We start from the raw sequence: 26,332 nt of genomic DNA, 5'->3' as shown, positions 1-26,332 counted from the left end.
TAATGATTAACAGTGCGGCTGACAACTACCGGTACAGTGGAACCTCGGTTTATGAACACCTCGGTTTATGAATTTTCGGTTTATGAACACCGCGGACCCATCTGGAATGGATTAATTCATTTTCCATTAATTTCAATGGGGAAGTTCGCTTCAGTTTATGAACGCTTCAGTTTATGAACAGACTTCCGGAACCAATTACACCCATGCTTCAGTTTATGAACGCTTCAGTTTAAGTACTCCGCGGACCCATCTTGAACGGATTAATCCACGTTCCATTATTTTCAATGGGAAAGTTCGCTTCAGTTTATGAACGCTTCAGTTTAAGTACCCCGCGGACCGTCTGGAACAGATTAATCCACTTCCCATTATTTTCAATGGGAAAGTTCGCTTCAGTTTATGAACGCTTCAGTTTATGAACAGACTTCTGGAACCAATTGTGTTCATAAACCGAGGTACCACTGTATTTTAATATTCCAGCTAAAAAGTTATTTCTGTACAGTTTATTTAAACTCAAAATAATTCCCATGCAATGATGGGGCGACTTAGACACTAGCATTACTTGGGCCAAAGAGCACAGCTTTCCTAACATTTTAGCATGAAATCCAAGCACTATTTCCTACCATTGTCTTACAAAATAACAAACACACCGCTCTTCTTGGCTGGAAAATTATTTCCCTTAATAAAATATTGTGTGGTTATTATGTCCAAGGAAAGTATAACCTGTGCAATGTAATGACAATTACCAGTTAGGCTGGAAAGTTTGCATAAAAACGTCAGTGTGCATGAATTCGCATGACATGCTGAAATAGTAAGAAGTCAATTTTCAAAACACCAAGGAAAGTATTTAGGTTATCTACAGAATAAAAGTCTATGAGAAGCCTAAAACAACTGGCTACTGACATCTAAAGGAGGTAAATTTCACAACAAAGTTTACTGCTCACACCCCTACTTTGCACAGACCTGAATTTCTCATATGTCTGAGAGAGGTAACTGTTCATCGATGAGAGATGTGCATTTTCCCCTTCAAAGAGGTTGTTTGAGGCAGCATGTTGAAGGACTTTGGCCACACAACCCAAATTTCTCCTCTGATCAGAATGGATCTGGCCTCCAGCTGTCATGTCTATGATGTCAAAACCATCAGGTGCAACAATGGCTGGATTCATAAAGCGATAGTACAGGAGATTTCCAATGATCTATGGGAGGAAAGCATTTTCAGATAGGATTTCTCCTTAGCATTATACAGTCCTTGATATGTTTATTTCTTAAAACAAAATCTCTTAAAACAAACTTTTTATTTGTTATGAACACAAGTCAAAGGAAAACCCTACTGGGTCTTTTTTGCTTCATATCTTGCTTGAAAGCAGTATTGATACTTCAGGGTCTTATTCACTCATATGAACTTTCCCACATTTAAGATCTGTTAGGCTGCAGGATACTTCCCAGTGGTAGCTCCTTCCCTCTGGAATTCCATTCCAAAAGTTATACAGAGGGCTCCAGCAGCTCAAGTTTCGAAATCTCTTTTCCCTAGCTGCTGATGGGAGCTTTTAAACACAATCTCAAAACTTCTTTACTGGCATTGCTGGCACCATCATTACCTATCCTTAGGTACCAGGCAAAAACATTAATTTTTCACTAGGCTTTTGTGCTTTATCTACAACATTGTGTGGGGTGGAATGTTTTGAAAAATAGAATTTTCTTTTATTTATTTTTAAATGCTGGTTTTAGTGTATGTATGGGTTTGGTTTTTGGTTAAAGAACTGCAAGTCGCTTTGAGTTGCTGTGGCAAAAATATGACTAACTAACAAACAACTAACAAACAACAACAACAACACTCTCCACACAGACTGGTTTACAGACTGTTGCCCAAAGACCTTTTAGCCTCTCTCTTAGCCACTGCTAGAATGACAGTGGTTAGTAGTTGGAAAACTTCATCGTACTTCTTTCTTGCTTCCTGGTACAATTGGATCTGGCAGATTGCCCTTCCTGAAAGGTTAACTCATTATACCAGGGTTTTGAAAGATCAAGCCAAGACAGGTTAAGAGGTTGGAGTAAGTTGGCTTCCTTTCATATATATCAACAGGATCTGTTGATCAACAGGATCTGTTGATCCAAAATTCATTCTGGAGGGACTTCTTTAGTGATATTGAGGAACGCTAAACTCTCCCAGCTCCTTCAATTCATCCCGAAAATGTAACAATATAGTGAACAATCTGTACAATTAACTTTGTTCTTCTTCTGGTTCATTGTTGCAAATGAGGTTTGTTTCATCCTACACATTGTAACATTGTTTGAGGGACCCTCCAGACTGTTCTTTCATTGTGGTTGTATTTTGCAGCATGTATATGACACAATAATACTGCACGCATTAGAGGTGGATTTTTTTTCTGCTTTACTGTAGTATGATCCAAGACGTTTCTCCAATGTTACCACATTTACTGCTGTCCAAAGGGGCAATAGCATAACAAAAGTGGGGCAAAAGTAAACTGGAACATTTGTGGTATAAAAAGCTATAGGAATTCAGCCTATAAAAAGTTACAGGAATTGTCTGCCCTACCAGGAGACACCAAGCATTGAGCCTGTCCCCTTCTGTATGCTTGGCAACTGCTCCACTGAGCTATGGTCTTCCCCCCACTGCAAGCTGGCAAGTAAGGGCTGTCATCCTGAGAGGCAAAGTTCAATTTATGATATGATTATGGGGAGAATTACACTATGACGAAGTACTATAACAAAAGGCTTTTTTTTTGTAAGTATACCCAAGATAATAGCTGTTTTGCTTACTGCAATTTATGGAACCAGTTAGTGCAATCTCTCCCCCAAATCCTGAAATGGGGATCTATTTAGACCTCCCCTTACCAGTCTAAACCTCCCCTATCAGTCACAGAAATGGCTGCTGCACGATGTAGATTCCAGCACTCTGGGGGTGCAAGCTTCAATCTTTTCTGCACCAGCAGACTAAGCAAGATGGTTGGCTGTGAAGCAGCTCATCACCTACTTTGGGGAAGGGGGACCAGGTGTTCCTGTCCACTCCTCTCCAAACTGAATTATGAGTCAAGTCAATACTTCTAGCCATTTGTTGGATGTGACAAGGATATTCCTACTATAATTGTAGAGACGTTTCTGGATTGGATTGAGGCTGCTGTTGTCTTGAAGTTTTGGAAAATAGGTCTTAATTAATACTTTGAAAAATTATATTCACTGCATTAAAAAGATCAAAATGGGCCATCTTTACCATAATGCAATTATTTTTGAGTTAAAGCAGGTTTAACCATCCTTGGATCATTCAATATTAGTGACTACACCTAAAGAAGAGCAGCTATGTCCAGTTTATGGAAGTACACTTTCTGCCAGGTCTCCTAAGAGACAGCTTCAGCTTGGATAAATGCCACATTCAAACATGTTGTACTAACTTCTTCAGAACAAGCATAGTGGAAAATTATTACTATGTATTACCAACCCTTTACTCTAAGCCTAAGGTCGCAGGAAAATTTATTTGTCCTAATGTTATGACAAGTGAAGTCACAACTGAAGTTTTTTTGGTAAGTATTCATTATTTTAGGGGAAATAGGCTCACCCCAAAACACTTATGAATAATCCAGATCTAAAAGCTGCTATGCTAAGACAGCAGCTTATAGAATTAAGCATTAGTGTCCTAGAAAAACAATAATTAATTATTTCAATTATGAATTGCTTCCCAAGAGGCATCCTGAAACTATTTAGCATAATGAAACCAGATACAAAAACAGATACATATATAAAAACAGTTAAAACAATTGCTTATCAATGTCACTGCTGCTTTCCACCTACTACCACTAGTATGAAAACAGCTGTTAATGATCCCATGCAACCTGCTACTCTGGAGCCATTTGATATTGAGCAGGGCAGAGACGTGCCTCCTTGGAGATATGGGAGATGGATGCACAAAAGCAAAAATGTGAAAAGCTAGGAAGTGACAACTTAATTAAAATAGAAAACCTTGCAGTCTTAGAGATTCAACAGCTTGTGTAGAACCATCTCTGAGAAAGAGTTTATATAAGCAGTAAAGTCCGACAGCACTGATGAGAATCTTTTAGACTCCTTCTCCCTACCCCTCTGAGTTATGCTGCCTGTTTCCCCCAAGTGCAAATAAATTTGCCTGTCGGCATAATCAGAAAGCACAAAGATGCTGACAAATCACCCTCACAAATCTACCTTCAATAGCTCATCTTCTGTTGCCTCTGGGAATTTCTCATGGAGCGAGTTCTTCAGAACTTTGGCTATATATCTCATTCCATAACTACATGCAAAAAAACAGATGAAAAAGGAAAATAATGGAAAGATACTTAGGATGAAAAATAACTAATTCAAGTTAACAAAAAACAAAACAAAACAGTACACTTTGCTTTAGAACCAACTAAACAAGGTGACACAAAAGAAAATTTACATCATGAGTGCTTATTAGATATAAAGTATGCCAGTTTGATGATGGAGAGAGAATACTCCCCTCTGCTGGTGAAGTGTCCTTATGATTCAAAGCATATATTTAAACTAGTATTTTGCAAAAATGAGAGATGGCTTTTAAAAACAACTTGCTTATGGCCTTTCACTTACGGCATTAAGTTCAGAGAGGAGAATATGGAAGCAAGGACGTTATCAGTTACTGCTCTGAGGCTCTGAATTGAGGACTCCAGTCGATTCACTACTTCGGGATGTGCCAATGCTTGTTCTGTTGTTACATCATAAGGTAATTTGCTGGGGAAATAGAGAGGAGATGCTACACACAGCAAGAGAATAGTGTATTGAATAGTACACCCCCCCCGAAAAAGTTACAATAAATTAATTTTATATGTCTAATTATTGAATTTGTTCAACTAATCTTAATTACTTGCTCAGCTGAGAACTTTGGTCAAGCAGTGAATTATAAACCCATAACAAATTCAAGGTGGGAAGGAAATCATATTATTAGGGCCTTCTTGGTAGTGGCGCCTGCCCTATGGAACGCCCTCCTGTCAAGGAAATAAACAACTACCTGACTTTTAAAAGACATCTGAAGGCAGCCCTCTTTAGGGAAGTTTTTAATGTTTGATGTTTTATTCTGTTTTTAATGTTCTGTTGAAAGCCGCCCAGAGTGGCTGGGGAAGCCCAGCCAGATGGGCGGGGTAGAAATAATAAATTTATTAATATTATTATTACAGTATTACTACTACTACTACTATTACTATTGGCCCCACTCATGTTCCCCTCTCTGTGTGTGTCTCTCACACACAATGAGAGAGAACAGGGAACTATCTTCCATGTGATCAAGGTAATTTCTGAATTAGGCCCCAAAGTGGGGAAAAAATAAGTATTTGAGTTACTTATACAACTTTACTTACAGCTTTCATTTGAAGATCATAAGATTTGTTTTAACACTTCATATTCATTTTAATGTCTACTGATTAATCATTTCATTGTCCTAAAGGAGTTCTATGGTTAAAAAGCATTGGACATTCTTCATAAATAAATATAGCTTATTCATGTTGCACACTTACCTGGCCTCTCCAGTTTGCATTTCTAATTGGTTCACCCATGCTTTGTAGACCTCCACGGGACTTGTGTTGATGACTAGAGATTTATCATCCATGATGTCTTTCACTACTGGTGCCAACAACTGACGTAGAGTATTCTGCCCTCGAGCACCTCGATTAAAGCTAACAACCATTTTGATGACTGTAGGATTTCCCGTGACAATGTCTTGAATCTGGTCCACTTTGGAACTGCAGTAAAAATAACCAGCACTTACATTACGGTTTAAGATTTAAAATCTATGTCTGTGATTTTTGAATGGGAACAGTGAAGCACAATGGCTCATACCATTTTGTCCATTCACTAATAACTGTTTAAGAACAAACATGCTCAAACTATTCTGTTCAATGTAAAGATAACTAAAATGAAGGATGGTTTTGATACAGAAGTACAGAATATGGCTTGCATATAAACCATTATTGATATGATTTACAGTTTGATCCTTTAAATTCAGCTTCAGTTAATGTGATGCAAACACCCTATGCTTGGCAATTCTGCCTGCGATGAAAACCCCACTATATGCACAAGAGACAACAGAAGGGAATTTAACAGTTTACAATTTTGTTTAAAGAGGCAAGACATAGAAGTCTTAGAATTAAAAAAATGGAGATAAAATGTAGGGCCACTGTGTCCTTTAATATACGCACTTTATTTCTTCTTCTAGAGCAGTTTTAAACAGCTTCAGAAGCAAGTATTCTTCTCGCTGATTAGAAGCATAGTTGTACAAAGTAAAGATAACTGTATCCATAAACTTGGTGGATTTATTCTGGGGCATCTGGAAGATCAGCTTTGCCAGGTAAGTTGGATTAGTCTATGGAAGAAATATTAGAATGACTGAAAAAACATATTAATCAAAATGGTGCAGTTTTCCACTGCCTGCTTTATTAGCACTGAGTCCTTAATGCACTTTCATTTACAGTATATCAACACTAATCCAAGCGCCATGGTAGGAAACGGTAAGTACTACACCAGGCACCCCCAGACTTCGGCCCTCCAGATGTTTTGGACTACAATTCCCATCATCCCTGACCACTGGTCCTGTTAGCTAGGGATGATAGGAGTTGTAGGCCAAAACATATGGAGGGCCGCAGTTTGGGGATGCCTGTACTACACCATTTCCTAGCAACTTTATTACTCTTGGAAACTATGGCGCAGCTCAAACCCTCTGGTTATCTACACAGGCCAGCCATCTGAAAGCCTTTTTAAAAGATAGCATGACTATAAAGTTTCTCAATGGCTGCGAAGTGAATGAGTGAATGACCTTCAGGACAGCAGGAAGGAAGAGATAAGGTAAGGTTGTTAACGCAGGCCTCTATATAACGTGAAACACAGCTAAGCAATATAACTGTATGGATAAACTCATTTAGGAATCTTATTTATGAAACTACTTAACATGAATCCTCAACCACCACACAGCTCACCTGTAGAAGGTAAAACAAGTGTTGATAGGCCTCCAGCTTTTTCCGCCTCTCTTTGCTCAAGCCTTTGATGCCCTGCTTATCTCCAGACACCATCTCTTCTGCCTGATTTTTGCTTTTTTTGTTCAGCTTCTTGCTGTGCGATACAACATCCTGTAAAAACAAACAAACGCAGAACTCAATTGTTAAGGCAAAGTAATGCTGCAGTTCTGTAAGTAACCTAGAAAGAATACCAACATTAGAAGTAGAACATATTGGGCAACAGCAGTCAGTTACAACCAAATAAAACAGATGTAAGAAGGCTAAATATTAAGTTAGCAAAAAAAAAAAAGGGTGCATACCATAGTTCTGAATGTGAAAAAATGACATCTAAGCAACAGGCAGAGGGTCAATGGATTAAGCCCAGCTAGAGACAGTTGTCACACAGATTCAACCACTTAGTTCCATGTAGCAGGAGACAACACTGCTTGACTGGGGGCAATAATCCCTTAAAAAGGTAAAGGGACCCCTGACCGTTAGGTCCAGTCGCGGATGACTCTGGGGTTGCGGCGCTCATCTCGATTTACTGTCTGAAGGAGCCGGCATACAGCTTCCAGGTCATGTGGCCAGCATGACTAAGCCGCTTCTGGCGAACCAGAGGAGTGCACGGAAACGCCGTTAACCTTCCCGCCAGAGCAGTACCTATTTATCTACTTGCACTTTGACATGCTTTCAAACTGCTAGGTTGGCAGGAGCTGGGATCGAGCAACAGGAGCTCACCCCATTGCGGGGATTCAAACCACCGACCTTCCAATCAGCAAGCTCTAGGCTCTGTGGTTTAACCCACAGTGCCACCCGCATCCCCACAATAATCCTTTAGGCTATTGTAATTGTAATGGAAGGTAGATTCCAGGAGCTAGATTAAAGAGTTTAGCTTCATTTATAAGATAAAAACTTTAGGCTATGTAAACCTTACTGGCTTAAAATGCATCTAGAATCACTCTTTTTCTCACTTCAGATTAAAGCTGGTTCAGGGGAAATGCAGTATTTCATCAGAAATGACAGGATAGATATGGATTGTGACTAATGTTGTGTGAACATTGCCTCCCAACAAGTGTGTGTGTATAGGAAAACTGCAATTATTCATTTAAGAAAACACAAAGATCTTAGATAAATTTATTTTGGTACTCTTTCAGTTATTAAGCAGCTGAGCTACCAAAGTAAGGAAATGGGCTAGGACTCTCCAAAAGACTGGGATCTCACAACCACTGTCACCCGTTTAACCAACCTGCAGAGTTATTCTGTTTTTAACCAGCAATCCTATCTTGATATCCATCAGGTTCAGATCTTTCTCCAGCTGTTGACTAGATCGGATATTTGTGACCACCTCCTCTCTTAACCTTGTTACTTCTAGCTCTTCTTGAAAGTCTAAATCACTCTGGTCCATGAGATAAGCAAATTTGCGAAGGACATTCAAAGGAGGATTTTCAGAACCAGCTGCAAGTTAAGTAAACAAATCATAATTTAAGCTCAGGAACTTTAGACATTTCATTCTAAACAAAATTCCTCAAACGAGTTGCAACATGTGTGCTGGTGTTTGTTAGGCATTTATCCGCCCACTTAATTTATGCCCCAAAAATATTACCCAGCACCTACTCAGTGTCCTGTAGTCGTCCCTGGCTTTGTTTGCTTTAAGGAAGGCTTGGATTTTCACAATTTCTTCATTCTGAAAGAGACACAGATTATGCATTTATGGATATCATCACACAGGCTGTAATATTAATAATTATCTACCTGAATACAGTATAATGCAAACTCAAGCATGCTTTTTATCTCTTTTCCTCTGGCACCGAAACCATGCCATCCTGTGGTAGGGGACAAATGTCTGATCTATTATAAATTTGTTTTTGTGCAGTCGAACTGAAGGCAGCAGGACCCAGAAGATCTACCCAGTACAGAATAGGAGGGAAGGTGGGGAACCTTACATGATCTTTGAAATATTGCATCCGTTTCTTGTATGCTCTTCTTGCTAACCACATTTTGACCCACGATTGAATCTGAAAGTCAAAGAAGAATGAACCAATAGGTAAAATATTTATTTAGTTTTTATTTATTCAATTCATATTCTACCCTTCCTCCTGAAGGAGCACAGGGCAGCAAACACAACAATAATAAAACTGATTTTAAGAAAAACATTAAAAAATCAGTAACCATTAAAAACATTTTTTTAATCAAATGCAGTTACAATAAAACAATGAACAATGAAAGTTCTGTTTTTGAAAAGTTCTAAGTTTAAAAACAATTTATTCACAAACTACATGATGGCATGTCTAGTCTTTTGTCTAATGCATACAGATTGGAGCACATATACATTTCACACCTGAAGTTAAAAACTAAACATAAGACTTATCCACTGAAAGCTCTCCATATTAAGACGGGGCAAATTCCTCTGTTTCAATTCATCAGCCTACAATCCCAGAGTGACATGGACAGACACTGGCTCTTTCAAGTGATAACTTCAGGGTTCTTCTTGACTATACAATTCTGCACACAATTATGCACATTCCTAAATATCTCTACAGCAAGAAGCAATCAGATAAATGCTATTACCTAGCTCTCAAGAACTAGGTTGCAGACACCAGAAATCATGGTTTTTTGCCATGTCACCAAGCTACTGAAGGTTTGCATGCTTGATTAAGGTGCATGATTAAGGTGCACATGCTTTCAGAAACAGACATAGTTTGCATATAACACTAAGCTAAACTATCGCTTAGTGTGAATGAGCAAATGTGTACGGACATTATACTGATAATTATACTGATAATGCAGCTCCCCTTAGCCTGGGGCTAAGATGTGGTTTGACTTGGCATTCTGTCAAAATGCAGGTTTGTGGTTTGTCTCCCCCAGACAAATCATAAGTGATCAACCAAGAGCAAACCTTGGCAACTCCTGATTGTTTATCTGGAGCAAGACAAACCACAAACCTCGATCTGGATGTAATGTAAAGTCTTAACTATAGTTTTGTGCTGTGTAACAGGACCGGGGAAGGAGTGCTCCAATCTCAATCTTGGCTCTAGGAATCCACACATATATTTGCTCATGCTAAGCCATGGTTTAGCCTATCATTATGTGGGAATCAGGTCAATGACCAAACACTATAAAATAGCTACTGGTCCACAATAGCAGCCCCTTTCAGAGAATAATCATTGTGCCTAAACCAGGAAGATAATAACAATCAGGACACATAGTATATGAAGCATTGGTGGTATCCAAATAGAGGAATACATTTTTTAAAAAATAATTTTTATTAGTTTTCCAATTTTACCCAATAATAACCCAATTATAACAATATCAATTAATATAGGAATACTTACCTTGATAACAGAAGCAACATTTCTTTGCAACATTTGAAGTCTTTCAGAGTAGGTTTTCCTTTGCTTATAACCTTTCCAGGATGCCTATTTATTTGGATGAAAAACAACAACAAAGGAACAAATTATTAGGACTAAGAACAATTCTAGATATTATTTTATTTTGCAAACCCTTTGGAGCATTTTCTAGAAGCAAAGAACGATGACATTTTAAAAGAAACACCACCATTTTTTTTAGCCCATTCCTCTTTGATTAGTCAACTAACTTCTCAATACACATCTCAGCCCTCATTTAAGGCTTCCTATTCTGTGGCTCATGCTCAAATTCAGAATAGACAGAAACTATTCTACAGGTGGCGCTGTGGGTTAAACCACAGAGCCTAGAGCTTGCTGATCAGAAGGTCGGCGGTTCGAATCCCTGCAACGGGGTGAGCTCCCGTTGCTCGGTCCCAGCTCTTGCCCACCTAGCAGTTCGAAAGAACATCAAAGTGCAAGTAGATAAATAGGGACCGCTCCGGCGGGAAGGTAAACGGCGTTTCCGTGCACTGCTCTGGTTCGCCAGAAGTAGCTTTGTCATGCTGGCCACATGACCCGGAAGCTGTCTGCAGACAAATGCCGGCTCCCTCGGCCTATAGAGCGAGATGAGCGCCGCAACCCCAGAGTTGGACACGACTGGACCTGATGGTCAGGGGCCCCTTTACCTTTACCTATTCTACTGTAATGTCAAGGTTTTGAAATGAAAACATAGAGGAGATGAGAATGTTGTTTTTCAACAAACAGTGATTGGTTTATGCAAACTGCGGCTATGACATGACTAATTTTACTTGTGGTTCTCAATCCCATCATTCAAAAGTGGTCTGTTGAATTTTTTTGCAAAAGACAGCACTATATATCACCTGTACAGTAATAACCATTATTAATCTGTTGCACAAGACACAGGATAAAAAATGTCAGGTCTATCTGGGAACATGAGCTTGACCAAACTGCGGGAGGCAGTGGAAGACAGGAGTGCCTGGCGTGCTATGGTCCATGGGGTCACGAAGAGTCGGACACGACTAAACGACTAAACAACAACAACAATCTGGGTCCAGGCAAATGACTGTTAGGCTGGTTGGGATAGGGACACTACAACCAGCAGCTAGCCAGCCATAAACAGAGAACAATGTTATCATCCTAGGCTATACTAGTGCAACATTTGTCTAATCTCACTATTGGGTTGTTCAGTTAACAGCCAGAAGCAGCCATATAGCGTCACTGGATGATCATACCTGTAACTTTATCACTGATGGCTCCTGGTTTTGGAGATACGCTTTTCTTTCCTTATATTTTTTCCTGACAAGAAATCCCCTTGCTTTAGCTTGTAGCTGGATGATCAAGTCCTCATTTGCAAACCACAGCTGTTCTCTGTTGTAATCAGAGGTAATTTGGGCAACAATATTCTAAGGAAAGAAAAAGACAGTGCTAGATATCAGGCATAACTTAAGTAGCCAAGCAAAAGCCAAACAGTTTGTGCAGCTAATTGCATTCCAATTTCCATTTGAGCCCAATGACCACCCTTACATTGCTTTCCTCTCATTTAGTTTTAATATTTGTTCTATAATTCACGTTGCTACACTGTGAACTGGTACATGGGCTTCATAAAAACTGCATCTGTCAAGTGAATTCCACAAAGGTTATTATACTAGGATGTTCTTATTTTTAAAATGCTGCCAGATTTATTAGCAATTCACTGTGCAACTCCCTGCATCTCCAGTGTGCAAAATGTCTCTCGTAATTTTCTTCTTTGTAGTTCAGAACATTTGGTCGGGATAACATTAGAAAAAAAAGCCTAGCAGAGACCAGACTTGCAGTCTATGGTTCTCGGGGCAATCTTTGCTTAGTTCAGAAGATATTAATCCTTTCAGGGCATAATGAAACACACCATAATAATATATTTTGCAGAAAAAAGCCCATATGTGACATCAGGTGTGTAGTAGATAAAGCCATGGCTAGGGCAAAAAGTGGATCAGTTGATTGATGGCACCTTTAAAAAGCTTTTGCAAGGTGCTTTGAAGCCCTGTCTAACAGCTGATTGTTGGGGCTGTAAAGTGCAATGCAGAATTTTCTGCAAGCAGCAGGGATCAGCTGTTTGTTGGTGATGAAAGAGAGTATTGTATAGCTGAAGCCCAGACAATATGCTGGCATCAGCATTCTACTGAAATCAACTATGCTTCCGGAACTTCCTAATGCAGTTAATGCTGCTGCAAGAAGTGGCTCATATTTGAGCACTTTAAGAACAAACAGCTTTCTAAGGAAAAAGAAAAGTACTCGTTTTCAAACACAGCGTCTTTTATATCTTTTCTTTCAAAAGGAAGTAGTTTTCATTTGAAGCGCCAGAGGAAGTGCTAAGAATACAAACTGCTTCCTCTGCAGAAAAAAAGGAATGCTTCATTTTTAGATGCATCTTTCCCTCTGCAGAGACTTCAAATAAGCTTTCTGTAACCAATCAGCTGTTATCAAATGACTTGACAGGTGTCAACCACCTGACATCATTATGACATCATGCAATTTACAGGTCGGTCGTCCTGCCCACTTGTCAAATTTGGGCTGCTGGGGGCAGGGGGAGAAGAGATAAGCCCTAAAAGATGAGCCTTGAAAATATTTGATGCATTGGTTTTGTGATCTGAACTATGACAAAATGAATTTATAGTGCATCTTTGAACTCCCCATCTGTAATAGGTTTTAAATGAAGGTTTAAGAAAATTAAATGTGGAATGCTAAATATGCAGAAGACATTACTACCTTGAAAAATATTTGTAACTCTTAACATACGGTAATATAAAGAAACAGATATTCCAGAGTGGTTCAGGTCTGAGAAATAGCACTGCAACCTTTCCATTTAAAATGAAAGGCTATCTTCTTTCCCATTGAGTTTCATGCCTTGCTCCATTGCCATCTTAACTATATTCTTGATGCCCAGCAGCATCTTCCTCATCATTCTTTACCATTTTATGTGCACACTGCCTATTGATAGTTAAAGCCATGCTTAAAGCAGCTTCATTTTACACTCTCCTCAAAAAAATCCAAAAATAACACAGAAACGAATCACAGCAACTATTTTGTTCTACCTGAATCTCTTCACCAGTCAGCCAAGATGTTTTAGGTACAATTCCTTCAGGTGGTACACAAGTTCCCTTTCCAGTTTCCACATTATAGTAATAATCATAGCTGCCTTGCATTAAGAATTTGATCCATGGGCCTTCATCAGGATCTGAAAGAATTTAAAGACAATAATTTTATTGTTTCGACATTGCCAAAGTAACATAAATGCGCCTCCACCCTCCCATTTCTAATCCTTCAGCACCAATACAAATGCAGACTTGTGGTTGCAAGGAGAAAAAGGACATGGTGCTATGAGAAGGATTCAACCTTCATGTAACCTTCACTCTACTCTTGGGGCTTTTAGAACACCACAACCCCACTTCAATTATAAATATTTGAATGATCTAGAGCAGTGTTTCCTAGTCCGCAGACCCCAGAGGGTCCCACTGCACCATTCACATAACCAAAACTACCACAGAGATACCAAAATTTTCAAAAGTAGCGGGTACATGGTTTTGAAAAACAGGGGGCCTGCAGTACTAAGCTAATTGGGAATTACTGGTCTAGAGAAACTGACTTCCTCAGAAGGTGGTGGACTCTCCTTCATTTGAGGTTTTTAAGCAGAGTTTGAATGGTCATATGTCATGGATGCTTTAGTTGAGATTGCTGCATTGCAGGGGGTTCGACTAGATGACTAGTTCCTTCCCTGGCACCTCCTCCCTAGACCTTAATTAGGTCAGCTTACTCTACAACAGTTTAGGGTTAAAGTGCACATGAACAAACACAACATGAAGGCTGCTTAAAACCATCCCTACTGCAGCCTCCACAATGCAAGCTCTGCAACCACATTGATTGGCCAAGTAGAAGAGACTTCTACCTCTGCAGCTACCATAAATCTACACTGTATTCACAAAGGCTCCAAAGCCACTTAGGGCATTGAACCCAACATGGCTCATGTCCCAAATACCTGAAAGACCACCTCCTTCCCTACAGAACCTCTCAGGTGCTAAGATCCGACCTGGGTGTTGGTGTCCTGGGAGAGGTCATTCTTTATGGCAGCCACCCTAAGTTGTGAAACTACCTCTCACAGAGATACTGGTGAAACTCAGAAAATTAGAATATCATCGAAAAGTGAATTTATTTCAGTAATGCAACTATTATTATTATTATTATATTATATTAATTATCTTTTAATTTTTACAAATGCTTTCTTTTGGAAATTCCACAGTAATAAAACAAATAGTTACAATAATACAATACAAAAATAAACAGCAACATCACTATTACATTTAATTAATTACATTCCATTTATAATTGACCCGCCTAATGACAAATAATTACAATTACAACAAATAAAGGCTTGACATATCTTGGTTTGCATGTCATGCATCTATCTCATATATTGGTTTCACCTTTTAAGTTGCGTTACTGAAATAAATGCACTTTTCGACGATATTCTAATTTTTTGAGTTTCACCTGTACATCTGGCGACTTCATTGTACAGTTTTTGGTGAATGCCAAAGATTCACCTCATTAGCCTGGCCTTTGGTAATGGAGATGTATTTCTTCAGGACCAACCCTACTTTTTGTTATTACATTTTTTAAATTGCAAGTTTTTGAACTGTTTTAAACTGCATTTTAAAGTGTTGTACCTGCCCTGGGACTTTAGAGTGAAAGGCAGGTAACAAATTAAGATTACTACTATTACTACTACTACTAAAAACAACAATATATCATGTTGATTCAGAGGACTCTCAGCTTCCCACCCAGATTACTGAACAGACCAATACCAGCTCAGCTTCAGCAATGCTGGTTTGAGACTATACATTCACTAGGAAAGTAGGTTTGAGACTATACATTCACTAGGAAAGTAGTAGACTTAACTGAGGCAACAGAGCCATTCAAGAGTTCTGAAACTTTGATTCACAACTGAAGTCTGCTTTAAACAGAGAACAGTCCAGGATCTTGTGAGGTGCATCATTAGAAGAGGTAGCTAGCAGGACCATATTTACCCATAGTACCACCAGAGGCCTACAAAACATTTTCTTTGTGGTTGGGGGGGAGGAGGAGGGATAATAACACTGCAATATGTAGGATTTTTTTTATTAGCTTTAATCATTCAGGACCAGAAGGGAATAGGCATGAAATAGCCAACACTAAGTGATTTGAATAATGAGGAAAGATGAAGCAGGTCTCTCTACCCCGGTGCAAAACAAAATTAAACTTTTATCTCACAGCTGCTGCTTACATCTTTACTGGATGTCACACCTCATGCACACTTTGAGAGAAACAGATTGAAAGTAAAGGCTGGTAGAAAACAGAAGTTAATTAGTGGCAGGAGCCTTGTACCAGATGTTCGTCATAGGAAGCAAACTAGTTAGTCATTGAGAGAAACAGGATGCTGCAGTGAGTGAGTCATTGGTTTGACCCAATAATATAGTTCCTATGTTTTTAAACATTCAGGTCTATGCCTCTGTTGTGGAGGGTCATCATGCTTTTATAGTCTTCATATGGTGCACATGCACAAAGCCACAGTCATAAGCAATGCTATTGGGTTAAATCTGGGCAGGAACATAGTTATAGAACTACAAAATGCAGGAATTCTGGAATGCCAACCCTTCTCCAGAGGCAGCTTGTCAGAAGAAACTCAGCAGCAACTTCTGAGGCGGCAGGAAGTTCTGTGGAGGACTGCTCTAGTTTGCAACAGAGATCAGAATTGTGAAAGCATAACTGCTTCAAGCTCAGCTCCTTCTGTGTTTAATTAGCAATTGACATTCCCCCAACTAATACATCCAAGAAGACCTTTGTCAGAGTATTTCAAGTACTGCTTATCAAACTAAAATAATTTCTTTCAAGGGCAAGCAAGAACAAAACATATCTAAAATGGTTCTTACCGGCATACGGTAAGACTAGCAATAGGAGTAGACAAGCAGCTTGTGAAACATGCAAAATATTTATAAAAACTTCATATTTAACTAGGTCCCATTTGTTGTGCTGGATGTGACAGGTTAGGGCATTACCTTTGGTTTTTAGATTCTTGGCTTCCAACAGACTGTTGTAGTAGGTTTCAGCACACTCTGGGACAGCTCTTAAACTGAAGTTAGGAGGCTGCAGGATGGTGACTATCTGTGCAGAATCACCCTTTTCTAAACACTGGTTTATCATTGTTGTCCCAATGGCCACTAAAGGACAGAATAAATTTAAAGGTTATCAATTATGCATTTCCAGCAACCCACACATTATGGGCCTTAAGCAAGTTTGTGGCACAGGGTGAAACCACCGTTTTCTAGTCCAGTTCATGGTAACTGACAAAGGGAACTCATAGATTGGGGATTCATCTCATGCACAGGACATTTGCTTTACATCAGATTATTCTGGGGGAAAATAATAAAAAAATAATCTAAATATGGGAGATATTGCACAGCCATTTAAGGATTAATTAAAGATTGCTGAAATTTAATGCAATACGAATGCTTAGAGAGGAAGTTGCATGTAACAATGAAATGTCCTTAAAAGAGATATCTGATTTTGACATATTTCAGAGTGGCTGGAAAATCTGAAGAATCCATGTAGTTTTGCAATTGGTTATACTAGTCATGTATTGCTTAATTTTTGAGAGAGTAATTAGGAAGGATTTTTGTTAACTGGGAGATGGGCTTGTGTATTACACTGCCACCAGGGGAGGAAAGCCTTCAAGAAACTAAGCAGAGTTAAGCTACCATGTTCCGAGAACTGGCTTATTTGAACTCCCACCAGTGTATAGATATAGAAACAGATATAGATATCAGTGGTAAACTTGCTTTGGGTTCAAAGGCTTCACTGAGTTTGGAGACTTATTCCCCCAGAAGCTGTGCTTGGTGTAGGGTCTAAGCATTGGAGTATGTAACAAATAATTCAGTTTCTGAACACATCCAGAGTGCTTTCCCCTATAACCAGCCTGGAATGTGATCAGAGCAGGGACACAACATCATACAAGCCTTAAGATATATATTTAATATTCTTATAAATGAATAACACTTCTGAAAGTAACATATGTATGTTTTTTTATTCTTTTAACCCCCCAACTGCCCCTCCTCTTCCATACTGCCCTTAACAGTTAAGCTTGAACTTCACAGTCTCTTAATTCAAAGAAGAACTTGGTTCCAGTGCAGATGCAGAACTGCTCAAAGCTGGGCACGGCAAGTTTTAAGCAAGAGTGGCACAGAAGCTAGAGTGCCAGACTAGGAGTGGGAAGACATGGGAACAAATCCTCACTCAGCTGGAGAAATAAAGACCCACATAAGCCATCTTGAGCTCAGAGAAGGAAAGCCCTTTTAAGTAGTGATCTTTCCAAGTCTGCATCTGCATTGGTATTATTTTCAGATGTTTTGTGCATTTGCTGCCCTGGGTTCAGTTGGGAGGAAGGGTGGGATATAAATTTTAAAATAAAACAACAATAACAACAGAAAGAAAGAAAGAAAGAAAGAAAGAAAGAAAGAAAGAAAGAAAGAAAGAAAGAAAGAAAGAAAGAAAGGGAATTGAACCACTGAGCCTAGGGCTTGCTGATCAGAAGGTCGGCAGTTCAAATCCCTGTGACGGGGTGAGCTCCCGTTGCTTGGTCCCAGCTCCTGCCAACCTAGCAGTTCGAAAGCACGTCAAAATGCAAGTAGATAAATAGGAACCGCTACAGCGGGAAGGTAAACGGCGTTTCCATGTGCTGCTCTGGTTTGCCAGAAGCGGCTTTGTCATGCTGGCCACATGACCTGGAAGCTATACGCCGGCTCCCTCGGCCAATAATGCGAGATGAGCGCACAACCCCAGAGTCGGTCACGACTGGACGTAATGGTCAGGGGGTCCTACAATGTTCTCACTTTTCTTCCCCTCTGGTCAAATAGGTTTAGCAAATTTTAGTAAAGATATTAACCCTATAAAACTTGCTTATAAGGTTCAGAGCACATAAACAGCATGAAAACATTCATATTGTAAACAAGGAAATAAGGAGTAGTTTTTTAATGAATTTTATGTGGGTTTTAGATTGTATTAGCCACCTTGAGTGTGGGATGAAGCGATGTACCAATGTTTAAAAAGAAGAAAAACCCAAACAAGTTTACAGCTCATTTTGGGTCACATCTTCTCTCCTATACTTGTCTGCTTTACAAAAAACTTTAGCACTCAGGTGGAAAATGACATAATTACTCTTTCTCCTCTGGCATTAAAATGGGGGGAGGGTTCTAATATATAAGTCTAGCTAGCCAGAGAGGAGAGTTCCACTTTAGACTAACCTTCTCCGATATGTGCTGGTTTTCTAAGCAAAGGAATGCAGGTTTATTCCTAATTTGGGGAGCAAACATATAATACCCACTTTCAGGCTAAAATGGTACAGTCGCTAGAAAGATTATATCACACACTTCAAATCAGAGAAGGCAAACAAATGAATCTGGTAAATCAGCAACAATATCCAAAATTCAACAGCTTGTCATTTTTAGTGTTTACTAAATCTTTGGTCTTTTTTGAGGGAGGGGGAGTTTCATCCTTGGACAATCAGCCAACAATTCAAGCAAAAGCAAACTTAAGTTAAATGTCATTTTCTTTACATAAAATAGTTGAGAGTCAAAGTAAATAGACTTGCGTCCAAATAGATTGAATATTTCAGAATGTGACTTGCGAGGTGTGTATTTGCCTTGGGTAGGGGGGATAAAGTTCCAGGTAAACTGGTGTCAATACTTGGTTTCAAAGTTCATGTCTACCTTTTCAGGAAGGGAACAGCAAGTACTTTTGACAACAAAAGTAGTGTTCAACATACTGAAGTACTAAGCTTTAACAACCTCTACCATCCACAAATCAACATGGTTTTATTCCAGTTGGTTATTCCATAGCAACAGCAGCTTGGCTCCATTGTCTTTTTTTTCTTAAGTGCCAAAATCAATATGGAACTTTTAACTTCTCAAGTACTTTATAAGTTTAATGCATTCACCTTCACAACAATCACATGTGATGTAACAGATGGGAAATTGTGGGTCTAAGAGTAAAGTTATGACAGAGGTAGAAAAAATAGGAAATTGCCTTATAATTGGTCCATCTGTAGCATAGTAGTTTACAATGACTGACAGCAGCTCTTTAGGATTTCAGACAGGGGTCTCTCCTAGACTACTTGGCAATGCCAAGGATTGAACCTGGGAGCTTCTGCATGCAAAGCAGATACTCTACCACTGAACAAAGGCCTATCCATAGATGAGATATATGATTCTGTGAGATTTATAATTCTGTATTACTAAGGTAGGAAGTGAGTCAATATCTTGGTCACTTAGTTGAAATTCACAAGATTATTCAAGGGAAGTTGTGAATTTTTTTGGTAAGCTTGCATCTCCCGCTATCAATTGCATTCCTATACTAACAAAGTTCTATCCTTGAAAGCCATTGCACACAATCATGCAAGTATGGATTCCCAATGTAAATTGCTGGTGTTAAATGGAATTTAACTGGCCTTATTGAAATAGAGAGTGAGCTTTTTACTGCTATTGCAAAATAACGATTAACAGTTCATAGAATGGATTCAGGTGGGTGCTTACATTCTGATGCATCTTCTAAGTTCGCGTTGGCATCATCAATTCCTTTCTGTATCTCATCCAGCCAAAGGACTGAAGAATCATCTTGAAATTCCTGGAAAAGGGAGAAAAGGGCACTAAAAATTAATAGTTTCTTGGATCTTAATTTGTCCAATGAAAAACCATGTTTACTAAACCTTTCTGAAATATTGCAACAAGGTATGAGTTTGCAAGTTCTGAAAGTTATGATGCCAGATGGGATGAAATGCAAAGGATAACCAAAGTTTTGTTTTGTTTTCCTGGGCATACGCACACTTAATATATCTTATTTTGAACATCATTACCCCATTTACTCTGCAGAGACAGCAGCACAGTATGTGTGCTCTTTGCTTGTGATGCATTGTTGTCAGGATAATATCAGGTGTTATAGGGGAGTTTGCAGTGTTAAATACTTGGTTCTTGAAACTGGGAATGGAAGGTCAGCTTCCCATTTTCTAATTCTATTGCTAGACTGGAAACTTCACAAACTCTGGGTTGTTTGGTATGTTAATAATGTTCATTAACAGAGATGTGGGTTTAAAGTTTATTCCCAGAGAAAAACACTGAATGTATTCACAGGAAGATGACTCAGTTCCCATGAACGAAAGCTGGCTTGCAATCTCAAGATATTTGCAATATGAAAGATGTGTGCGTGCAGACAAAGAGCCACATCATCCAACTATACCACTATGAACTTTATCACACACACACACACACACACACACACACACACACACACACACACAAAATATTTCAGCTTACGGTATAAATATACAATTAGATTCCTATTGCATTTGGAAAATGAGGTTAATGCATTTTCTAAACCTAGATAACTTTTTGCATTTACATAAAACAAAGCTCATTTCACCAAAATTCGACTTCAGGAATTTGGTAAAAACTCACAGCTGACATACAGGTCTGTCAACATCAAGTCTAGTTGGGTCTTCAGAAGCTTATGCACAACTTAACTGGTGGTTAACATGGTGGTTTTAATTATTATTATTATCATGGCCTAATCTGATATGTAAACCAGGCCATAGTTTATCAATAAACCAAATTATTTGTTTCAGCTAAAGTCTTGAGTCTGTGGTCTTTTATCATTGGTTATACTTTATTCCCAGTCCTACTGGGTTGCTAAAATGCGAATTCAAGCCCAGATTAGGCCAGCAAGTTAACACCAAGTTTTCCTCCTCTTAAATAATTGTTTTGGAAGTCCTAGAGACCGAACACCCAATTCTTCTCTGTACTTATGGTAGTTCAAGAGTTAACTTCACTCTTGTTAAATGAAACTAATCTCTGTGTCAGCTCAAAGCTTAAGCAGCTTTGCCTGTTTCCACATTCTGGTGTGTCACACCCTTCTCCAAAGAACAAAACAGCAAGTTTCCTCAAAATCGCTAGTACATACAGGATGAGTTCACTTCACAGATCTGACACGCTAAGCATTTCTTCACTATAAGGAGGATTAAGCAGCAATGGAGAAGCTAAAATGCATATTTTAAAAACTGAGTTTTGATTACTGCTACAATGACAACTATACTCTTATTAATAAGTGGACTGCTCTTCATATCCTCCTGCTTATCCCAGAAAGGTAAGAAGTTTGCATTTGTGTTGTTTCTTTTGACAGAAATTGACCAAGTCAAAGTCATATCTGTATCTATCTTTAAATGGAATACTAAAATCTCAAATGAGAAAGATTTCTATTTCAGTGACAGTATCTTCATGAGTAAAAAGAAGTATTTAATGCTTCTTTGATGGGAGAAAACAATATATTTAATGCTTAATTTTTATTAGCAGTACTTGGCTGTAATGTGTCACTGCCTTTGGTAATGTTCTCTTTTATACATAGGCAATAGCAATCCATTGTGGAAACTTAACTTTTCATTATATGTGCTTTGGTTATTTGATGCATTTTCAAATGCAAACAAACAAACAAACCCCTACCCCTTTTGAGGACTTTACAGAATACTAATCTAATACCATTCCTAAAACACATTGCTAATAAAAATAACACCCTCCCAAAGTTGTCTGAGTATTAACATAACTTCTATAAACAATGAAGTTCTGTATATACACAGTGAAAAACAAGTTTAGCATGACATAACGGGGAATAAGGACAGACAAAATACTTGATTACTACTTTATGTTGCCTGTTTCTTCTCAGTCCTGCCTTCATATCTGAATAATTTCTCTATTGACAGGATGATAAATGAAGGCTGCTTGCACAGTAAATGTTTTATTGGGAACTAGAATCATTTGTTTACTCAGTTATGAGAATCCAGAAAACAGCCCTGCAGTATTTCCTGTGTTGTCTAAGTCTTTAAAGACCTGCTTTATTGTAATTTCTACAACTTTAAACAATACACTGCAGTGCTGGGCTTTTCCAGCCTTGACAGGCAAAGTTCTTCTGAGGCACCTGGTGGGAGCAGCTGTCTGTGAGGGTATAGTTGATGACCCAACTTTCTGCACTGCTTGCCCTTCATTCCTGGTTGTACTGCCCTTACATGTTTCCTACTCACCTAATACAAAGAAAGGTGTGACGCGGTTTCACAGTTACTGCAGGAAAGATAGCGAAACTTCCCGGCCTCACATTAATTGGACTCAAGCAGTTTAAGGTTGCAATCCCAAATATTATTTACAAGGGACAATAACTTACCTCTGGGATAGTAATTTGTGTGATAAAGAGCTCACCCCCAAGCACAGAAGTTAAAGTAACAAGCAGACCACGAAAGCTAATTTTGCAGGTGAAGTGTTTTTGTGTGTGTGATACCAATCCTTAGATGGCAAAGAAAATGTTTTTTGCTTCCCAAGCTGATTTCTGGGAGCCCTTTTCTTTCCCTAAAATTAGCAACATACTTGTATCATGTACTGCATTTATATACCACCTTTTCCTCCAGGGAGTGTAAGATGATGCAAATGGTCCCCCCCCTTCATTTAATCCCCACAACAACCCTGTGGGGTAGGTTAGGGCAGAGAGGCAACGACTGGCCCAAGGACATGCTTGTTGGCTGACTGGCAATTTGAGCCCTGGACTCCCAGGTCCTAGTCCAACACCTATTGTATATATCATATTCAGGGAAACACTGTTCATTCCGCCCGCCCCCCGCCTCCGGTCTTTGAGTATAAATTACTGCAACTATCCATTTTTTCTTTTTAACTTTTAGACAGAAAATGTAACAACAGTAGCCTGGAATGTCAAGGTAACAAACTGCACCCCATCAGGACCTTCCACGGCTCGCCACAAGGTGCTTATGAAAAAATACCTCATTCTGCCATAGAAGGCGCAACAAGGACCAATCACAACCAAGAAAACAACTGTTCTGTGAAGAGGTCCTACGTTTCAGTACTGAAAGTACGCAACACCACGTTGGAGTACCTTACCAGCCCTCTGAGTGTAAAGCTGATTCCAGCTCTATACATAACTGTTGTTTTAATAGGAGTGCCAGCAAATGCCTTCGTACTATGGACGCTGTTTTTCAGAATCAGGTCAGCCCGGATTGCTATATTCTACACAAACTTAGCCATTTCGGATTTCCTCTTCTGTATCATGCTGCCGTTCAAAATTTCGTATCACCTCAGAGGCAACAACTGGATATTTGGAGAACCAATGTGTCGAATCATGACAGCCATCTTCTATGGCAATATGTATTGTTCCACGCTCTTCCTCACCTGCATCAGTATCAGCCGTTATGTGGCCATTGTTTATCCATTTACTTACAGGGCTCTGCCCAAGCAGCCCTTAGCAACAGTAGCATGTGGGGCAGTATGGACAGTTGTTTTCTTATACATGCTGCCTCTGATCATAGCGAAGCAAAGCTATAATCTGGATCAGCTAAATATCTTTACCTGCCACGATGTCAGCAATACCTGCGAAACTCCATCATCCTTCCAATACTATTACTTCATCTCGCTGGCAGTATTTGGATTTGTGATTCCATTCTGTGTTGTTATTTTTTGTTATGTTTCAATTATCCGAACCCTCAAATCTTATGATCAGAAGTGGCTGTGGTACATCAAAATCACTCTTCTCATCCTCAGCATTTTCGCTGTCTGCTACACACCCAGCAACGTCATACTGATTGTTCATCATGTGAATTACCATCGAAATTCTGCAGACAATTTGTATTTCTTTTACCTTATTGCTCTATGTTTAAGCAGTCTGAACAGTTGCCTTGATCCATTCCTTTACTTCATGATGTCCAAAACCAAAGATAGCAGTGTTTCTCTCACCATGGTTAAAATACCCCGGGATGAAAAGACGTGACACACTTCTGCTGTGGTACTTGATGAAGTTGTATATACATCATTTGTTCATAAATTTACAATTTAAGATATATATTTTTATAATGGCAAAACTGAATAAATCCGAACTACTTACATATGTATTTTAGGGTTGCAAGGTTTAATCGATATCACTGAGGAGAAAATTTAACTGATGGGGATAGACATTAAAGACACACATCTGTGTTTACTTTTTAAACCTATTTTGGTTCTATTACATTACCATAATTGGGAATGAAAAAGATATCTACGGGCTTTTCCTCTAGCAATAAGCACTAATTTAAATGTAAATTACTTTATAATTCATTCACCATCTCCAGGGCAGTCTCGAGCAGGTCGGCCGCCCTGGCGCTGAGGGGCGGAGATCGCTCCGGCGCCCCCGCTCTTGCAGGGCGCAGTATGGTTTCCACGCAGCGCCCTGCCTACCGGCCCCGCGCCCTGGCTCACCGCGCCACCGGGGGTCTACCTAGAGCCGGCCCTGACCATCTCAAAGAGACACCTATATGGAGGTTCTGGTATTATGTATCTTGTTCCAATTTAGCTAATTAAACATTAATCTGCTGGTGCGCAGATTAATCAAACAAAATTATCCAACTTGTTGATCATCCCAATGTTTCTCTTTCTAAAACTGAAAAGGCTAGCAATGGAACACTTAACACATTACTTTTCCTTAATCTCAAAATATGTCTTAATTTACATGCTACATTTTAGTTGTGTTGTTGCTACTCCCCTGTGGTCATTTCCTGCACTGCATTGCTAAACCTGAACATTACATTTATTGCCTAGAATAGTATGTTTACATAAAGCAAGTCCCACTGCACTCGGTACGACCTAAATTTTGAATAAATGTTTCGTATTTATTCATTGGCATTTGATATCAGTTCCGTTACTTTTTTAAGGCTAACAACTCACAAATGCATCTTTTTTTTGTAATACCAGTATTATTATTTTTAAAAGCAACTTTAACATAGCTGCCAAGTTATCCCTTTTTACAGGGATTTTCCCTTATGCTAAATAGGCTTCCTCGCGAGAAAAGGGAAAACTTGGCAGCTATGCTTTAAAAAGCTTGTAAACATGACAACAGATAACAGAGCTGGCTTCTTTTTTCCTACATTGGAAAGTGGCTTCAGAACATTTTGCAACTAGCAACACTGTTTCTTGCTCAACACTGCAGAGACAGTTTCTTTAGGAAATTCAACTTCTGGCTAAATAATAACCTACATAAACAACTCTGTTTAAATTAAGTCTACATATACTTAATATCGTTCTAGGTATTCTGCTACATGGCAACCAAAGACTGTGTGTGTGTGTGTGTGTGTGTGTGTGTGTGTGTGTGTGTGTGTAAGAGAGTGTTATACAATTCTGAAAAAACTGTATGCAGTTATCCTGTACTTCAGTCTTACAATGAAGGGTGAACTTTGTTAGATTAGTCTAGTTTGCTGTGAAATAGGGAGATGACTTGTGCTTGTGACACAATCACTTCCAAAGGCCCTCTCCCTATGACTGACTGTTGAGCTGTGGACAGTGAAGCAAGAAGGGCGGTGGCCAGCATGCAAGTAGCAGGAAACTCACTCTCAGCCAGACAGAACATGAATAAGACCATGTTATTAAGCCTAATCTCTGCAAGTGAGGACCATGAAGAATGAACTATTTTCCGCCTTCATTGCCTCTCACAGTAGCGCCTGGCAAGTTGTTTAGGGCCTGCCTGTCACAAGCTAGCCCGCCTGGGGATGTGAAGGGAGATCTGAAAGCACACAAAAGCATCTAAAAGTCACTGTTATGGTTGCAACAATTAGAGGGCAGTCTATGAAGGTGGCCCACAGACCCAACTGATTCAGCATTGATGGGTGAGTTTCAGTTACTGAGGCCCAAAACTTATTCAGGTAATGCAAAACAAGTGGATGAAGACCAACAAACTGAGGCTCAGTCCATCCAAAATGGAGGTGTCATTAGTTGGGGCTGTATTTTGAATAGGGTTCCACACCCTATGAGTGAACCGATTTACAGTTTGGGTGCTCCTTGAGCTCTCTCTGCCACTGGGCACGTGTACAATTGGAATTACAGGAAGCTTTGGCATTTGCAAAATATGAAAGACTTTGGG

The 26,332-nt window shown here is 39.2% G+C and overlaps 2 protein-coding genes across 3 annotated transcripts in view; one reads left to right on the top strand and one right to left on the bottom strand.

Moving 5' to 3' along the window:
- Positions 1 to 26,332, bottom strand: part of IQGAP2 (IQ motif containing GTPase activating protein 2) — a 131,466-nt gene that overhangs the window by 10,774 nt on the left and 94,360 nt on the right. For both annotated transcript variants that reach the window (XM_035100066.2, XM_035100065.2), the window contains 14 exons: positions 19,939 to 20,029; positions 16,411 to 16,572; positions 13,417 to 13,559; positions 11,578 to 11,748; positions 10,313 to 10,396; positions 8,924 to 8,995; positions 8,595 to 8,664; positions 8,227 to 8,435; positions 6,963 to 7,112; positions 6,189 to 6,352; positions 5,508 to 5,732; positions 4,588 to 4,728; positions 4,189 to 4,273; positions 961 to 1,193 (listed from right to left, as the gene is read on the bottom strand). In XM_035100066.2, coding sequence (XP_034955957.2) covers positions 961 to 1,193; positions 4,189 to 4,273; positions 4,588 to 4,728; positions 5,508 to 5,732; positions 6,189 to 6,352; positions 6,963 to 7,112; positions 8,227 to 8,435; positions 8,595 to 8,664; positions 8,924 to 8,995; positions 10,313 to 10,396; positions 11,578 to 11,748; positions 13,417 to 13,559; positions 16,411 to 16,572; positions 19,939 to 20,029 — 2,000 coding nt within the window. The remainder of the gene's footprint in view (positions 1 to 960; positions 1,194 to 4,188; positions 4,274 to 4,587; positions 4,729 to 5,507; positions 5,733 to 6,188; positions 6,353 to 6,962; positions 7,113 to 8,226; positions 8,436 to 8,594; positions 8,665 to 8,923; positions 8,996 to 10,312; positions 10,397 to 11,577; positions 11,749 to 13,416; positions 13,560 to 16,410; positions 16,573 to 19,938; positions 20,030 to 26,332) is intronic.
- On the top strand, positions 21,087 to 25,206 carry F2RL2 (coagulation factor II thrombin receptor like 2). Its single transcript, XM_035100067.2, has 2 exons — positions 21,087 to 21,541; positions 23,115 to 25,206. The coding sequence occupies exons 1-2, from the start codon at positions 21,478 to 21,480 to the stop codon at positions 24,212 to 24,214; spliced, it is 1,164 nt and encodes a 387-aa protein (XP_034955958.1). The 5' UTR covers positions 21,087 to 21,477; the 3' UTR covers positions 24,215 to 25,206.

This window comes from Zootoca vivipara, chromosome 11, assembly GCF_963506605.1.
Source record: "Zootoca vivipara chromosome 11, rZooViv1.1, whole genome shotgun sequence".
Classification (NCBI taxonomy): domain Eukaryota; kingdom Metazoa; phylum Chordata; class Lepidosauria; order Squamata; family Lacertidae; genus Zootoca; species Zootoca vivipara.
The sequence above is the reverse complement of the archived record's forward strand: the minus strand, read 5'-3'. Positions and strand labels throughout refer to the sequence as shown.

What these genes read in the sequence shown, in the direction of transcription:
- F2RL2 (XM_035100067.2), top strand. Translation starts at nt 21,478, where the DNA reads ATGACAACTATACTCTTATTAATAAGTGGACTGCTCTTCATATCCTCC. An exon ending in CTCCTGCTTATCCCAGAAAG is followed by an intron (nt 21,542 to 23,114) that starts GTAAGAAGTTTG and finishes TTTAACTTTTAG; the next exon opens with ACAGAAAATGTAACAACAGT.